General features: G+C 41.8%; 1 protein-coding gene across 6 annotated transcripts in view; it reads right to left on the bottom strand.

Moving 5' to 3' along the window:
- The window catches only part of FOCAD (focadhesin), a 199,744-nt gene that overhangs the window by 157,861 nt on the left and 22,817 nt on the right, over positions 1-19,066 (bottom strand). For 5 of the 6 annotated variants that reach the window (XM_007061677.4, XM_043546322.1, XM_037902048.2 and 2 more), the window contains exon 5: positions 15,440-15,544. In XM_007061677.4, coding sequence (XP_007061739.2) covers positions 15,440-15,544 — 105 coding nt within the window. Of the gene's footprint in view, positions 1-15,439; positions 15,545-17,483; positions 17,563-19,066 lie in introns of all 6 variants that reach the window. The other variant, XM_037902047.1, reaches the window with a different exon arrangement.

Raw genomic sequence — 19,066 nt, 5'->3', positions numbered from 1 at the left:
AAATCCTCTCACCTGTAAAGGGTTAAGAAGCTAAAGGTAACCTCGCTGGCACCTGACCAAAATGACCAATGAGGAGACAACATACTTTCAAAAGTTGGGAAGAGGGAGAGAAACAAAGGGTCTGTGTCTGTTGGTATGCTGCTTTGCCGGGGATAGAACAGGAATGGAGTCTTAGAACTTTTAGTAAGTAATCTAGCTAGGTATGCGTTAGATTATGATTTCTTTAAATGGCTGAGAAAAGAATTGTGCTGAATAGAATTACTATTTCTGTCTGTGTGTCTTTTTTGTAACTTAAGGTTTTGCCTAGAGGGATTCTCTATGTTTTGAATCTAATTACCCTGTAAGGTACCTACCATCCTGATTTTACAGGGGTGATTCCTTTACTCCTATTTACTTCTATTTCTATTAAAAGTCTTCTTGTACGAAAACTGAATGCTTTTTCATTGTTCTCAGATCCAAGGGTTTGGGTCTGTGGTCATCTATGCAAATTGGTGAGGATTTTTACCAAACCTTTCCCAGGAAGTGGGGTGCAAGGGTTGGGAGGATTTTGGGGGGAAAGACGTGTCCAAACTACGTTTCCCAGTAAACCCAGTTAGAGTTTGGTGGTGGCAGTGGTTATTCCAAGGACAAAGGATAAAATTAATTTGTACCTTGGGGAAGTTTTAACCTAAGCTGGTAAAAGTAAGCTTAGGAGGTTTTCATGCAGGTCCCCACATCTGTACCCTAGAGTTCAGAGTGGGGGAGGAACCTTGACAAGTGTATTAATACTTTTCTTTTTTCTCCAGCCCATAACAGGGTCAGTTGTAGCTTTTCAAAGGGCCTTTGATGGCTGGAGAGTAAATGATTTTACAAAAAGAAAAGGAGTACTTGTGGCACCTTAGAGACTAACCAATTTATTTGAGCATAAACTTTCGTGAGCTACAGCTGTAGCTCACGAAAGATTATGCTCAAATAAATTGGTTAGTCTCTAAGGTGCCACAAGTACTCCTTTTCTTTTTGCGAATACAGACTAACACGGCTGCTTCTCTGAAACCAATGATTTTACAGCCATCCTTTCCCAGCAAAAACCAAAACACCGAGAGCCCACCTAAGCTTCCCAAAGGTGGCCAGCCCTTGAAATGACTCTTTGGCAGAAGTGTTTGCTTTTTGGAGGTGTGCCTTCGCCTACTGCAGGCTGCATATACTCTGTCTCCAGTCTGTCTGGAACAGAAGCAGTTCCTCATGCAGCTGTCTCCATGGAGTCACCCCTGCACTGGCTCTGTCGTTGGTCTGCTCCACTTCTTTCTCCTCCTCCCATTACTAGCTTTTAGTAATTTAGTTCCCTCTGGGACATTCATGCACCACCACCATCCTACCCCACTTCCAGGCTCTCCTCTTTATTCCACGTGCTTCGTGGATGCTGAAGTGTTCCCAATGCCAAGCAAAGGGGATTTTAATTGTGGTCCAAGGCCAGCACACATCACTAAACCAGCTTGGAATCAGGAATCAAAGAGAGATCAGCTTTCTTCTCCATGAAGGAGAAGTGCGTCCAGCTGCAAAAGGAGGGGCCTGCATATCATGTTCAGTATGTGTTCTCCGGCACCCTCTCTCGGACTACACACAAGGAAACAAGAGTATGGAAACAACTATCAGGGTAGATATCAGGGTAGATAACTGCCATATAGTGGTCGAGGGGGACACCACGAGTGGAACATGAGTGCAAGGGTGAAAGGTGTTATTTTAGAAAGGGCAGGTCTACTTTCATTACAATACAAGTGTCTGGATTGCTACTGTAGCTACTAAGCCACATTTACACAGCCAAGAGGTTGCAACTGTTTCGTTCTGATGCAGCCCTCTAGTCAACACCTTTGCCACCTCCAGAACTAAACTATTGCAATACACTGGGATATATCTACAACAGGCAAGTTTTGAGATACTCCACGTGACACATTTCTCACCAGGGAAAAATGGTCATGGATTTCTCCCTAGGGTGCCCCTCAGCAGTGGACAGGTGTGTGAACAGGGGGAGGGATTGGAGACGGAAGCCTATCCCTTCCACCCTGCAGAAGCAAAATCAAAACCAGCTTTGGTGAGCACTGGGAGCCTGGATAAGCCAGTGGGGACAAACGTTATTGGAGGGAGTATGAAAAAATGTGGCATGGGAGCTTGTTTGTGGAGAGGGGAAAGGAATGGGAGCCTAAACATGAAATCCACCTGCGGAATTTTGGTGGCGGGGAGCTTGTTACGATGACAGTTGTTGAAAGTGGGGTGCAGCTCCCCAATCCTGCCCCAGCTCACCACTACCTGCTGCCCCTTCTGTTCTTAACCAGCCCTTTCCAGTTTCTGTTCCCTGTGCCTGCCCTGGCTCCTTCCACCCTGCTCTCACCAGGCCCATCCAAACCCCATTCTGCTCCTCACCGACTGCAAACAAGACAGACTGGTGCCACTGCTGCCAGCAAGGGGCACATTAAGAACACAGGACAGTCTCCCTGACCTCAGCATTGACACCTGGTGCCATAATTTCCCCCCAGTGACCAAGAAGGGAAGTTGCAGGAAAAGTCCTGCTGGAAACATGAGATTTAAACAGGGCTGCAGAAATGAATGAGAAGCAGGGAATGTGGGAGTGCACATCCAATACATGACACTTAGCAGTCTTGATAGGACTACATCTTAATTCTGGAAACTTGCAACTGGTCCAGAATTCTGCCCTCAGTTTGTTAAAGTGTTTCTTTTCACAAGCACATCAAGTCTATGCTCCAACATCTGCACTGGCTGCCAATTGTTCCTAGGTGGATCTTAGAGTGCTGGTTTTGATCTATAAAGCACTAAATAACCTGAGACCTACCAAGCTAAGAGGCCACCTCTCTGCCCAGGAGATAATGCCATAATCATAGTCAGTGGGGGCGCCTGAGTTGGAGTTCCATTATACCTTCTGAATTCACTAGCCAACCCCCTTTCCACATAATTGCCCAAATTTTTCTAAACTTCTGGGTATGCTGCAGGCCCATCTTTCCTCTCTGGCCCATAAGGAGACTGGTGATGGGCAAGGCTGGCTAGCAGTGCATGGTGGACCCTGATGGAGACACTGTTAGGAAATTTAAATTAAGTTGTATTTCTGTTGTCAGGGTATTTGATGGAGTCTGTTTACCAGGACATTAGATGGAGTCTGTATTCTTTTTTTAAATAAATATTGTTAGGAGAGCCCAAGCCTGGGATGTCTCTCATTGTAAAACACTAAAAATATAAACAAATTCAGACATTCTTACATTATTTCACATTACACAGAAATGTTTATGGCCTGATTTTCAGCAGTGCTGAGTAATCCCAGCTCCAAATGCAGCCAATGGTATATGCAGGAGTTCTGCACTTTGAAAAAAACAAGGTATAAGTTCTTTTCTCTATTATACATCACAGTTTGACTAAATAGTATGATGGTGCTTTCAGGCTGTCATTGAACTAGTGAGACCATACCCATCTGCTGTAAATATGACCCTGAATACAAAAATGCTGTGCCCAGTAACACATTTCTGAAAAATAAACTAAAAGATACATTTTCTTAAAACAAAAGGAGGTGCTCCATATTATGGTACTTTATTCTCTCTGACCTTATTAGAATACTGGGTAACTGACTGGATTTCAGTTTACTTAAGGAGTAATAAATGTCACCATTATCCAAATGAAATGGCTGATGGGTTACATAAGCTGACTGCAGAATGATCTTTCATACCTAATGCTCCTTGTTTCTTTAGGAGTTTGTCAGAGGAAAGCTAACAGCCAAGAAAATTGCAAATATTATTGTCTCTACTCTAGTAAGAGGTTACAGTGGAACACGACTCCCTGAACTCTGCAGGCTTGGAGTTCAGCTCATACTGCATAACTGCAGGGTTTTTAAGATCTGCAATATCCTACTCTTAATAAAAATTCTGTGGCATCTAAAGTGAAAGCAAGTTCCAGTGTATTGTTTCTTGCCAAGAAAATGGATCCTGATCTGACTTGTGAGAACTATTTGCTATAGAAGAATGTTTGTGATGCAGCTGTATAAATGTCAGATTAATAATTTTATCATCATCATAAATTACTTGCATTTTGTTAACGTTCTTTAGGGTGCCCCCAAAAAGTTAGTGCTTGCTTGCTTCTGCAGATAGATAGAACCAGGCTGCTAAGCCTGGGAGTACATGTTAAAAAAGGTGTAAGGAGGCTGCAATACTCTCCATTGCATTTGGACATGAAGACAATTTTCCTCTTTAAACAAATATGATGGGCTTCTCTGGAAAAATTTAGAATTGCAGGTAGTAACTTACTCCCATTATATCTCTATATACAGAAACTTTATTTAAGTACCACTTAACTCTGAAATATACAGTATGTGGCACGGGTACAACCACTACTGGACTACTGCATTCAGCTCTCCTCAATCCAAGAAGGATGTTGAAAAATTGGATTGGGGTCAGAGAACAGCCACAAGAATGAGCAAAGGATTAGAAAACATGTCTTACAGAGAGCAACAGACCCTGTACACCTTGCATGCCAGGCTCCTTTGTTATTCTATTGCCCTGAGTTCAGCTGTAAAAACAGAGTGGGCTCAAGAAATAATCAACAGTGACAAGTCTCTTTGGAGCAAGGAAGTTCATGTTAAAAAGACCATGACAATTCCACCATCTGGTCTCAAGAGTCTCATCTTGCTCAACTGTACAGTAATCCTAGAATTGGACTGTGTACAGAACAGCAAACCAAAAACATCAAAGGTTCTACTGCTACCGTGTGTTAGGCAAACTAAGACTTACAGCCAGCAAACTATGACAGTTGGTGTGTTATATTTGGAGGAGAAACTCAATAACTAAAACAGAGGGATTTTAGTCCTGCTTAAACTGCAACACCCAATACAACTTTGAAATAAAGCTGCTACCCTTGCATCCCTAATTCATCTTAGAATGTACTTATCCATCCACTACTTATTTTGGTTTGATTTACTGTCAGTTTTGTAATTGGAGGACAAATGAAATTTAACGAGCAGATAGAAAGGCATGTGGGACCAAAAGTCAGGAGATCTCCATGAGGAGATCAACGTCACAGAGAAAGTCTATGGCATGGCCAAGTCACTAAGTCTCTTGGAGGAGGTCCCGGACAACTGGAAAAAGGCTAATGTAGTGCCCATCTTTAAAAAAGGGAAGGAAGAGGATCCTGGGAACTACAGGTCAGTCAGCCTCACCTCAGTCCCTGGAAAAATCAGGGAGCAGGTCCTCAAGGAATCAATTCTGAAGCACTTAGAGGAAAGGAAAGTGATCAGGAACAGTCAGCATGGATTCACCAAGGGCAAGTCATGCCTGACTAATCTAATTGCCTTCTATGATGAGATAACTGGCTCTGTGGATGAGGGATGAGGGATGTTATTCCTTGACTTTAGCAAAGCTTTTCATACGATCTCCCACAGTATTCTTGCCAGCAAGTTAAAGTAGTATGGGCTGGATGAATGGATTATAAGGTGAACAGAAAGCTGGCTAGATCATCAGGCTCAACAGGTAGTGATCAATGGCTCCATGTCTAGTTGGCAGCGGTATTAAGTGGAGTGCCCCAACGGTCGGTCCTGGGGCCGGTTTTGTTCAGTATCTTCATTAAATGATCTGAAGGATGGCGTGGACTGCACCCTCAGCAAGTTTGCAGATGACACTAAACTGGGAAGAGTGGTAGATACGCTGGAGGGTAGGGCTAGGATACAGAGGGACCTAGACAAATTAGAGGATTGGGCCAAAAGAAATCTGACGAAATTCAACAAGGACAAGTGCAGAGTCCTGCACTTCGGATGGAAGAATCCCATGCACCGCTACAGACTAGGGACCAAATGGCTCTGCAGCAGTTCAGCAGAAAAGGACCTAGGGGTTACAGTGGACAAGAAACTGGATATGAGTCAACAGTGTGCCCCTGTTGCCAAGAAGGCAAACGGCATTTTGGGCTGTATAACTAAGGGCATTGCCAGCAGATCAAGGGACGTGATCGTTCCCGTCTATTGGACACTGGTGAGGCCTCATCTGGAGTACTGTGTCCAGTTTTGGGCCCCACACTACAAGAAGGATGTGGAAAAATTGGGAAGCGTCCAGCGGAGGGCAACAAAAATGATTACTGGCCTGGAACACATGACTTAGGAGGAGAGGCTGAGGGAACTGGGATTGTTTAGTCTGCTAAAGAGAAGAATGAGGGGAGATTTGACAGCTGCTTTCAACCTGAAAGGGGGTTCCAAAGAGGATGGATCTAGACTGTTCTCAGTGGTACCAGATGACAGAATGAGGAGTAATGGTCTCAAGTTGCAGTGGGGGAGGTTTAGGTTGGATATTAGGAAAAACTTTTTCACTAGGAGGGTGGTGAAGCACTGGAATGCATTACTGAGGGAGGTGGTGGAATCTCCTTCCTTTGAGGTTTTTAAGGTCAGGCTTGACAAAGCCCTGGCTGGGATGATTTAGTTGGGGATTGGTCCTGCTTTGAGCAGGAGGTTGGACTAGATGACTCCTGAGGTCTCTTCCAACCGTGACATTCTATGATTCTATGTGCCTCAGTTTCTTCATCAATAAAACAGAAGTAATATTCACCTAGCAGGATGCTAGATTAATTAACGTTTGTAATGACTGAGCATGTTTTGTTCCTCAGATGGCAGGCATTAGGTAAATGTAAAGTTTTATTATCAAGTTACATAATGGCTGGACAGGGGTAGTAATCAGTGTTCACCACAAGTGACATTTCCATTTCTCTACTGTAGGTTTTGTATAAGTTTGCTCAGTACAGTTTGGAGAGCTCAGGATCTTTCTACATCCATGGCTTAAAGCAACCAACTTCCAGGACATTAACTGTCATGCATACAGATACCAGAAGGAAAAAACCCTCGTACTAGCCTTGTAAATCTCAAGTCAACTGAACAAAATAGGTTTCCCTACTATGCCATCGAAAGCAATTCTCATGAATATACAGAACAGAATATACAAAGTTTCTTCACTATCAAAAATGACAGCTGTTCAAATGTCAAGCTGGCTGATGTGATGGGATATTTGCAAGATGTTCAGAGAATTCCTATTGATATGGATGTAATGAAAAATGACCAACTGTGCGTGCCTTGCCCAGGTTTGGCCCCAGATTTTTAGTGACCTAACAGAAGTAAAGGGCATAACTCCACCCTCTCCCTTCCTTGGCTGTAACTGTTTCCCATATACACACATCCCTGTGCAGACCCACAATACACCCACCCTGTCTAACTCCTTCCTTCCTGCACCTTTTAGTGAAGCTCTTTGGTCCCAGTGACTTCCTTAGATGGACTGGGAGGGCAAAATACAGTGCTGAAATGCAAGTTCCAAAGGGTAGTGTGAAAGGCGAGTTAGAAATTAATTCCCTATGCTGGCATTAATCAGACAGGATCACAAACCCGGGAATATGAGATGGCTCTCTCACTGTCAGATTAGGTATATGATTTACATATGATGTGGAGCCTCTGAAAAAGCAGGGCTGTGTACATTCTGGCCTAAGGCAGCTGCATATTCAATTATATTTTAAATACATTTTCTTCTAACTAGGTAAAATAATTAGTCTTCATTAAGTTCCTGATCTTGCTTCTACCAGGTCTTGTTTCTATACTGAAGTCAATGGGGCCCTCAAGGACTAATGGTATGCCAGGCATCAGGTTCTAAAGTTAAGCTGGTTTCAAGTCAGAACACAGAAAACATTTTAAATTTAGAAGGATTCTGATTCTGTGGGCTCTTAAAGGTCAGACATCTGGACCAAATTTCATCAAATTAAAAACAGAATAAAATATTGTGGTCAATCAGAGTGATTTTAAAATGAAACATGAAAAGATTCAGCCCCAAATAATTCAACTTGGAAAAGTTATAAATAGTAGAAAAGACAGGTTGCGGGTGGAAATCTCTTTTCAATCTTAAATTCAGCTTTGCTAGCAAAGTGCTGTAACATCTGCACTTTAACTGAAAAAATGAAAATGCAATGTTCTTGATCCTATTGGGAGGAACCTAGGATAAGGCAAGACATGCAACCAGCTCCAACTATCCAAGTGTAAATACATCCAACTAAAGATAATCAAAAAAGATTAGTCTTATGGTAGGCAACAATGAAATCAAAAGTTATTTGTAACCTTTAGGTCACCTCAACCCTTTTGTTACATCTTTGAACATAGGAGACCTACAATTCAATTTACGTCATAAATTCAGTGACGGACAGATTGCTTTTTCTGTTCGAGGAAACAATGTCGCATTCACCATGCATTGACATGTATGCAGCTGTGACTCTGACTCTTTCAGAAACAAAGCACAGCACTTTACTACATCAAATATGCATTTTAAAAGCTTTTTTCTACCTGTTCTGAATTTTTATTTCAGACTGCTGATTGGAAGGGGTGGGGGGGGGAACAGCTTTTCAACATTTTAACACAATAAAAATAAAAATGGTGAATAGTTATGGAAAATACAGAAGAGTCAAATCATTCACTGAAAAGAAATTAAGGAGGCTAAGGAGGAAAAAAAATTAACATATCAGAAAGTACTGACACATACAACGATAAATAAGCTCTTTCATTGTTTCCACCCCAGGCTTTTTAAGACTTGCAAAAGCGACATTGATCTCAAAATTTTATAGCCAATTTCTTTCCTCTATTCTGTTGACTTTGCTACTGAAATTCTGTTCCACTTAATTTTAAAATATTCTTTTTATATTGAACACCCTTTAATATTGAACACCCTTACTATTACTGCACTTTTCCCAGTCTCATAAGGTTTAGCAGCGATCTGGTGAAATATAAATCAAACAGAATAAACCCACAATGAAAAAAATTATTTTATTTGTGTTTATTTATTTATTCGAGTTCATTTAGTGGTCAGAAAACTAGACTGTATACATCCATCCAAGATAAGCTATAAGTCAATCGCAATCTCTGGTGGTGCAGCAGGGCCTGCCCCAGCCCCACACCATACCCAGAAGCAGCCAGCACGCCCCGTGGGAGGAGTAGCGGTCTCCGTGCGCTGCTCCTGTCTGCAAGCACCACCCCCGCAGCTCCCACTGGCTGGGAACGGGGAACTGTGGCCAATGGGAGCTGCGGGGGCGGTGCCTGCAGAGAGGGGCAGCGCGAGGAGCTACGTGCCCCCCCCCCGGGGCCACAGGGAGACTTTGGCTCCTTCCGGGAGCAGCATGGGGCTGGGGCAGGCAGGGAGCCTGCCTTAGCCCCACTGCGCCGCCAACTGGGAGCTGCCCAAGGTAAGTTCCGCCTGGTGGAAGCCCTCACTCCAACCCCCGTCCTGGAGCCGGCATCCCATACCCCTTCCTTCACTCCATACCTCCTGCCCCAGCCCTAACCGTCTCAGAGCCAGCACCCCATACCCCCCCCTGCACCCTAACACTCTGCCCCAGCCCAGAGTCCCCTCCTGCACCCAATCTCCCTCCCAGAGTTTACTTGCCTCACCCCCTCCTGCACCACAACCCTCTGACACAGACCAGAGCCCGCAACCCCTCCCAAACCCCAACCTCCTGCCCCAGCACGGTGAAAGTGAGTGAGGGGGGGAGAGCAAGCGACAGAGGCGGGTGGATGGAGTAAGCGGGGCGGGGTCTCATGGAAGGAGCGGGGTAGATCCTGGGTTGCCCTTAAATTCAAAAAGTGATCTTGGGGGTAAAAAGGTTGGAGACCACTGATCCACATTGACAACGTCTACAACGTTGCTCCAAAAAATCCTCACCTGCCACTAAAATTCATCCATTCAGGCCTGAGTTAACATATAGGTTTTGCAATATGACCTGAAAGTCATCAAAACCAGGCTCTGTTTCAGAATTGAAGGCCCTCCATGGGGAATGCCTGATCCCAGACCATGGACATGCCAATCTAGGACATCCAACTCAAGTGCCAAAGCCGATTCCAATTTATAAACTGTTGAACAGTGCTGAGCATCCTGAAGCGCCAATTGATTTTAAAGTCAAAACACATACTTAAGCATTTTAAATATGGACTATGAACTTTAAGCACCTTTAAAAAAAAATCTTTGTTTTGGTCTTTATCCATCATCAGAAGGACTTCATTGACCAAAGAGACTAGTGAAGTCTACATAATCATGTTTAAAACCATACTGAAAAGGGTCAAGGAACTCCTAACTCCAATACCGGAGGGAAGGGTGGGGTATAAAAATCTAAGTACTTACATACTATCATGGAGATCAAATGAACAGCTCTTATGCATCTGTCAGAATACAGATGTTAAGGACGGTGCAGCACACCTAATCCTGCCTCAGCACAGGGCGGGTTAGGGGAGAAGGGGGACTATATGATTTCTTGAGGTCCCTTCCAACCCTACATGTCTAGGATTCTATGATTTAAAAATAGAAAAATCTCATTCATTTTTCTTTCACAGGAGAAACAGGCTGATTAGTTTATAGCAGTAGACTAGACTATAGGGAATTAATAGAGCCATAGCTACATTGCCACAACCTCCCTAATAATTTTCCTCAAAAGATGACAAAATTGGAGACAAAGAAATAATTGGTGAGAGTGTCAAATGTTAAAGAAACAAAAAACAAAAGCAATTGCAAGACATCAGGATCTTCAATTTCCTTCTAAGAATTCTTCATAATGTGATGTTACCACAATAGATAGGCCATAATAAGTTGGTTTTAGTCAATAGAAAATATCACTAAGCCCTAAAGTTTATTTAATCTGTACTATAATTTTTAAAAGATGCCAGAAAAGATGACAATAATTGTTTATTTCACATTTTGGTGCTTCATCAATCCTCCAATGATTTTTCCATTGAACATTTTTGCATACCTGACAGCGCACTACATGAATGTTGTTAAAATAAGGTTACCCATCAGGAGTTATTGGATATACTCTCACTTTTCTTTAGGAAAGAAAATCCTGTGACAGTTTCACATTAACCTCAAGTGCAACACAGTAGTTACAAGCTGGAAATATAGTATAGGAGTTGATAAAATTGTGCAACTAAAAATGTAACCTGACAAGTCTTTGAATTTTTTTTAAAAAGCGTTCGTTCCTCATGTACAGAAGGGCTTTAAGCCAAAACCCAGAATCTCAACACACTGAACTCCTATGTATTCAAAATTTAGATCCGTTTTTTTCCATTTGAATCTACTTCTTCAGGAAATTAACCAGCAGCAACAAAAGCCTGCTGCAATACACTGGCTGAGTCTACAAGGCTTGATTTGTCATGATGCCTAGTTTCAGTTCTTAATTACTTTAAACAGCTTTAAAATTACTGTTAAACATCACCTTCCACACTCTGTCAGCAGCTATAATTCTTTGGAAGTCCTTCTCTCCCCTGAGGAGAGGGAGGTTCTACATTCTTGTAGCAGTTCTAACCATCCCTTCTCACACTAATTTACATCATCATAATTTTAGCCAAAGAGGTTTCAGAGCTGGACAACACCACTATAGCTGGCTAGGGACAAAGAAACTGGGAATTAAGTGTTCTCCATCTGCATACAAAAATCCTAACTACCTCTAAGCTGCTAATTAATTTTCCAAAGTTCAGCCACATCTATCCATATATAGCTCTCTCCTGATGAAAACTACTATGTCAACAGCTTTCTTTCTTTGTCATAAAAAGGAGTTTCCATAGTATTATGGGATTTTACAAAACCAAGATCCATGTCTGGGAAAGCAGATATAGTGGTGGCCACTAGCAAGTCAACATTTTCTCAGCGTTACTATAGAGCTAGCTGAAATCTTAAAGCATTTCCCTGTGCTAATATTACAGTATTGCAGATACCTCTGTGTAGTAATTTTGGGGACATATGGACTATTTTTATGTGCCGCCCAATTTATCAAGAGAAGGAGATAGAAAGGAAACATAATTTGATAGAAAAAACAAAGCTGTGTCCAGCAGTTTAGGGTCACAAGTGAGAGAAAGGCAATCTAGTTTCTATTCAGCTAATCATCACTAAAGGGGATCTCACCATAGTATCCAGCTGCATAATAAAGTTTCAGTGTATTCACACACACAAATTAGGACCAAGATGCTCCCCACACTGCATTCTTGATATCTGTTTTCCTAGGTGGGATCAGTTTGGTGATAGACTTCAAAGAGCCCAATGCCTGGCCAGCCACAGTTCAGTTCTACTACTAAGGAAAGTCCTGCGCAAAGAAGGCTTGGCACTGTATTCTAAAAGCAGCAAGACTTGGTCACACATCTCCAGTGGTAAGTGATTCCATGACCTAGAAGCTTCCATCAAAAATGCCCAGTCCCAGGTTAACTGGAGTTTCCCCTAAGATGATCAGTCTCAGCTTCACCATCTCTGTTGATCGTAGTTGTTGTGACATGTCATGGAGAGAGAGATGGGCTGAGAGATATTCCACTTCTAGCATATTCAAGGTTTTAAAATATCATCACCAAGACCTTGAAATAATTCCAGAATTATATTAGAAGCTACTGAAGACTGCTGAGCACTGAAGCCATAAACTTGTTTATATGCCCTACTGACGAGATCAGATGTTATGTAATATATCAACTGCAGTGTGATACCCTTGGACCCCAATACTCACCACTGTCAGTTAGGATATGTTTTGTACAACATATGCCTTGTGAGGTATCATTCTAAATGTCTTGATCTGCTAGACAGCAATATCTCATTGGATTGTATGTGCTATCATCGTATGTGAAGCTATGAAGTTTGGCTATGTATGTGTTACTGAAACATGTTGTGAGGTTGAAAACACCCACAAGCAGCCTTTCAGGTACAACAGTAAAAAGGCCAAACAATGTTAATGGCTTATTGAGGAAATGCACACAAGCACAAGGATTAGCCCAGGAAATGTGTACAATAGAAACCTCTCAGAGATAGCACTACACAATGGGAACTGTTTGACCCAGGTCACAGCAAAAGAGCTTTCTAGCAAGTGGAAAAAAGACATAAAAGGGAGACAATGACATCATGATAGGACTTCACTCTCCCTACAACAACACACCTGGAAACACCTGAGGGGCAAGGACTGAACTGTGGGAAGTGATGGTCCCAGGCTAGAGGGATTTCTAGCCTGTGTATGAAAACCTGGAAAACCCAAGCTGCAGAGCCAAGGCAGCTTGTGCCTTAGGAAACTGCCAGCCTGTTTGTCATACAGGGTGAGAATGTGTTAATTCATATCCTACCTATCTAGTGTGTTAAGCTCAGTTTGCGGTTTTGTTTATTTACTAAGGTAATCTGCTTTGATCTGTTTTCCATCACTTATAATCACTTAAAATCTATCCTTCTGTAGTTAATAAATTTGCTTTTGTTTTGTCTAAAATCAGTGTGTGGAAATTATAACTTGGGGCAGAAAGCTGTTGCATATCTCTCTCCACATTGAGGGAGGGGGCGAATTTTATGAGCTTACGCTGTACAGTTCCTTGTGCAGTGCAAGATGGTATAATTCTGGTTTTACACTCCAGAGGGGGGTGCGTGCCTTAGCAACTGGGAGATGCCTTAGCTGAGCTTTCCCATGCAGAGCTGATCTCAGCATCTGTGTGAAGCTGCAGCTGGGTGTGTCTCTATCTATGTGTATGCTGGTGAAAGAGCAAGTTTGGAGAGCTTTGCAACTTATTACAGCACCACAGTGGGAAAGGGAGCCCAGGCTGATGGGTCAGGCAGGCTCAGTGGTACTCCAGTTCCGGGTGGAACCCTGGGGGGAACCTGTCATATGCAGCTTCTAGCCTTTGCCATCAGACCCAGACAAAACATGCTGCAGTAGGCCAACCAATAAGTGACAACTGTGTTATGACTGTGATAACATTTCAATATTCTGCCTATATGAAAGTGCAGAACAACAACAAAAATCACTTTAGTATTGCTGCTATCTAGACCACCTGGACAGCTGATGAACCAACAGGTCCCCTAGACCAGTGGTTCTCAAAACCGGTCCGCCGCTTGTTCAGGGAAAGCCCCTGGCGGGCCGGACCGGTTTGTTTACCTGCCGTGTCCGCAGGTTCAGCCGATCACGGCTCCCACTGGCCGCGGTTCGCCACTCCAGGCCAATGGGGGCTGTGGGAAGCGGTGCGGGCCACGGGACATGCTGGCCGCCCTTCCCGCAGCCCCCATTGTCCTGGAGCAACGAAACGCGGCCAGTGAGAGCCGCGATCGGCCGAACCTGCAGATGCGGCAGGTAAACAAACTGGTCCGGCCCGCCAAGGGCTTTCCCTGAACAAGCGGTGGACCGGCTTTGAGGACCACTGCCCTAGACTGCAAACATGAGTAACAAAAGGCAGGTATCAGAGAGGAAGATATCAAATCCAACACTTCTTCTGGTTGCTTCACCCAGAACCACTTCCTTCTTAGCTGTACTGACCATTTTTTCTAATCTAACTTCCAGTGGTACAACTGGATGGACTGGGTAAACATCTTTCTTGTAGTAAGAAGGACCCTCAAAATTATTCTCTCTCTCTCTCACAGGTAAACTACAGTCCAGGTATGAAAATCTATGTGGTCTAAGTGAATCAGTGTCATCTGATGACTAACATTTAAAATGGCATAAGGCTCTTCTGTACCCCATAACTATGTTACATGGGCATTACCACTGGGATCCTGATTCATCACCACTTCAGACAGTTACATTCTGCCAACCTAGACTCCCCTGTAATTTCAACTATTTCACAGCATTCTTCACTTTGTATCCTACCACTGTCACATGTTGGCAAGAAAGGAAATTTTCGTCTGGTCAAGAGGAAGGTGCAGACTAAAAGTGCTTTGGGAATCTGAAAGACTCTATATATGTAAAGTATTGTTGCAAAACTCACCAAGAGAGCACTATGTTGCCTGGAAAACAATTATTCACTTATTACAAAATTAAATATAACAAAATAACATAACCCTGATAAATAGCATTGTATATGAATTTAAACAAATGGCAAAAGCTCTATAGTTACCATAAAAAAAATCCAGTTTTCCTCAATCATATTATTACACCTTAATGGCAGCAAGCATTTTATGCATGTATCAGAAAAGCTGAGTCTTGGTAAAGGCTCTAGTAACTGCATGCAACTATTATTATTGTGGGACCATATTCCAGGGGCTCTACAGATCCCCAGTTCTGGCAGCACTACAGCACACAGATGCTAGCTCTATATCTTTTGTGGACTAGTGAGTATAAAATGAGTATCTCTCTAGGATTCTCTCCCAGGCATCCAATGTCTCCTCTTTTAAGTACCTCCTATTCTTCCAGGGATTACTATGCATTTCTTCCATTAAGCTCAGTCAAGTCTTCTATTCTGCTTTCTCCATTTAAAGGAAGGGGCTGATGTTATTGAAACATTTTGACCAAGGGTTGAAACCTTTGCTTTTAGGATGACTACTACTCATTAGCTAATGTAAATTCTCCTTTAGCCCCAGTGGCAGAATGACTGTTTTTTGTATCAGAGGGTTAGTAAATACTTATATGTGCAAGTTTTTGTCATTTCAAAACAATGATTATTAAAACACATACACTCCGCACACATGAAGCTCACCTGACTGCATACAAATCCCGAACAGCTTCATCTCCACTTTTTCCCACCGTAACAGCCTGCATCTGTAGTAATTTCCCAATAATTTTTACCAAACCGTGTACATTTCTGTTGAAACACAATGAATATATAATGTTATCATCATCTAAAGGACAGTGGATTGATTGACCCTTTCTTGAGAAGTATGATCTAGTTATCCAAGCACAAAACTGAGATCTCAAATCTCCTGAGTTCTACTCCCTGAGCTGACAGTTACTGCCTCGAAGGCAAGTCACTTAACCTATGAGCAAAATAGAGATATTACTTACCTATAATCGAGAATTAACAGATCAATCCATGTCTGTGAAGCAGTTTGAAGATGAAAACCCTTCCAAATGCACTAATTTACTATTACTAATTTACTCTAATGCAGTATTTTTATCATATTAAAACCAACACAGGTTCCTGACTGCAAGAATAAAAAAGGTAAATATGCACAGATTTTACCATGCAACTCTGATTATCAAGTGTCATGCATCTAAATCCCCCACACTGAAAATTAACTACAAAGAGAATCTCAGGACAATGGGTTTGCTCTTCTGACTTTTGACTGGAGCAGTAAGGGGGCCCTTCCATGAAATTGCTTTATCTCCTTCTTCCCACCTTACCTCATTTACTATTCATGAAAACCTACTGAGCAGCAATAGGATTTCTGGAAGTTTTATAGGATTCCCTATAATCTTCAAAAGCCTCTTGAGAGGCTCTAACAGAAGCTACTGCAGGCTAGACAGAGGAAAAACAAATACACTGGCTGGGCAATCAGAAATTTTTGCTAGACCATGATTTCAATAGTCCATTGGCTGAGTTCTGCAGGGGGGCAGTCCTGAGTGTTTTGTTTACTTTTTTGTAATTAATACCTTGTAATTTTTTGTTCCAGAGCTTCCAAAACCAGAACATACTAGGAACAACTTGATTCCACCTCAGATAAATAGCATGAATTTTAAGTCCTTGGTTAAAATAGAGGAGAAAAAGAAGCCATTATTTTTAAAAATGAATAAGCAACACTTCAGGGTGCTCTAAATACACCTTAAAAGCTTCGCATTGGGTTTTGCCCCAACTTTATTTCAGTTATTACAAAATGAGTACATATCCACTGGCAGAAAGAGAAGGGATAGCAACTCATTACATGAATGAAAAGCCTAACAGAAAGAGAAAAGGAATAAAATGACATTAAGACATGGGGAGAAATTCCTTTAAACAACAAATGGGGTGGGCAGGAGAAGAAAACTGACAGCCACACATTTTATGATGGCTTTCTCCTTTTTTCACTGGGAGCAGTATATCTAAGCAAGTCACTTAATCTGTATCTCAATTTCCCAGTCTGTGAAATACGAACCAGTAGAAGCACCTAATCATCAGGCAGATTTAGCTCATTTGATTCTGATCACATTTATACAATGCTCATGCATAGCTCTCAAAGGTGCCTTGAAGAAGGCAAGTAAACGCTACTATTCTTATTTTACAGATGTGGAAACTGAGGTACAGTAACATGAAGTGACTTGTACAAGGAACATTATGCTCTACACTTGCTACTATAAATTGGCTCTTAATGGACCTTTGCACATCAGTTTCATTGACACCCACAGGACTTGCGTACACAAGAAAGTTGAACATATATAGCTATCTATTTAACTAAATCGGTACATCTTTCTCATGTTGGCAAGACCTCAAAACATAATCAGCCTCAACTGAAGGGATAATACAACTTATCTTACAGGGAATTTATGGGCTTGATTAATATATACAAAGGCTTTGAGATTCATCAATAAAAGGAGTTATATTAAGGACAAACTATCATCATCTCTACAGTGCAATAATCCTAAATCTATCTCATTCCTAAGAAGAAATCAGAAACATGCAAAATCACTTGATTGCTACATCTTTATTATTTTCATCAACACAGACAACCATTTCAAAATGAATGCTCAGCATAAGTTTATACAACAATTGGTGGGAGTCATTGGCATGAGGTTCTAAAATTTCAGACTCTCCAGAGTGGATTCCTTACCCAAGAATTTACACTGATCTCCAAGATGCAAAGTACAGTGAGTAGTCCATCTCTTCCCACAGATGTGTCTTCTGCACTCCTGCAAAAGGTACTATTAAACGTTGCGCAGTTCATTATTGATAGACTGCTGTTGCTAGGTATTTTGGTTTTGTTTTTTTTTTGTTTTTTTTAAAGTAAATGGTCCAGTTCTAAGATGTTTGTAATCATTAAAATTACAGGCTGTCATGACTCCTCAGCATCAAAACATTGAAAATCTTACTGTAGGAGAGGTTACAGCTTTATTCACAATCCTGTTGCCAGGCAACAGAAAAAGATGACTGCAGTAGGCTTCTGGAAGTTGGTATACTAGCTGGCAGATATGGGGTGGAGGGAGGGTCAATTTTTGGAATGTTTGGCCTTAGGGAAAATTCAGCATGGTTAACTTACTAACGCATAAAGAACAGGAGTACTTGTGGCACCTTAGAGACTAACTAATTTATTAGAGCATAAGCTTTTGTGGGCTACAGCCCACTTCATCAGCTGCATAGAATGGAACATATAGTAAGTGTGTGTATATATATATACATACACACACACAGAGAGAGAGAGAGAGAGAGAGAACGAGGAAGTTGCCATACAAATTGTAAGAGGCTAATTAATTAAGATGAGCTATTATCAGCAGGAGAAAAAAAAACTTTTGTAGTGATAATCAAGATGGCCCATTTGGACAGTTGACAATAAGGTGTGACAATACTTAACATGGGGAAATAGATTCAATATGTGTAATGACCCAGCCACTCCCAGTCTCTATTCAAACCCAAGTTAATAGTATCTAGTTTGCATATTAATTCAAGCTCAGCAGTTTCTCGTTGGAAGCTTTTGAAGCTGTTTTTGAAGCTTTTCTGTTGCAAAATTGCCACCCTTAAATCTTTTACTGAGTGGCCAGAGAGGTTGAAGTGTTCTCCTACAGGTTTTTGAATGTTAGGATTCCTGATGTCAGATTTGTGTCCATTTATTCTTTTGCGTAGAGACTGTCCGGTTTGGCCAATGTACATGGCAGAGGGGCATTGCTGGCACATGATGGCATATATCACATTGGTAGATGTGCAGGTGAACGAGCCTCTGGTGTCTAACGCATGTCACTCAATCAAAGAAGAGTAACTATGAAGTGATTGAGCAAAACAAAACAGCAGGCCTCACTTTTCGTAACAAAATATCAACAATATCCAGTCCTAGCTCCCACCTGGAATTGGGGGAGGGACGTGTGTTAGGATGTGTATGTAACTGATGAACTAAGCCAAAAGATCTCCTCACTAAATTATGCAAGGAGGAAAGTTCTGTTCTCACTGTGTGCATTAATCCTAATGTGAGAAAAATCATTTAAAAGACTTTTCCTGTGCAAACAAGTGTTTGTTTACAATAATTTCCAAAATATGTAACAATAATGGCAAAGATTCATAGACTTTAAGGCCAGAAGGGACCATTACGATCATCTAGTCTGACCTCCTGCACTATACAAGCCATCGAATTTCATCCATTATTGGGGCAGATCCTCCGATGGTGTAAATTAATGCAACTCCACTGAAGTCAATGGAGCTATATCA

The sequence above is a fragment of the Chelonia mydas genome, chromosome 5, assembly GCF_015237465.2.
Source record: "Chelonia mydas isolate rCheMyd1 chromosome 5, rCheMyd1.pri.v2, whole genome shotgun sequence".
Lineage (NCBI taxonomy): Eukaryota > Metazoa > Chordata > Testudines > Cheloniidae > Chelonia > Chelonia mydas.
The sequence above is the reverse complement of the archived record's forward strand: the minus strand, read 5'-3'. Positions and strand labels throughout refer to the sequence as shown.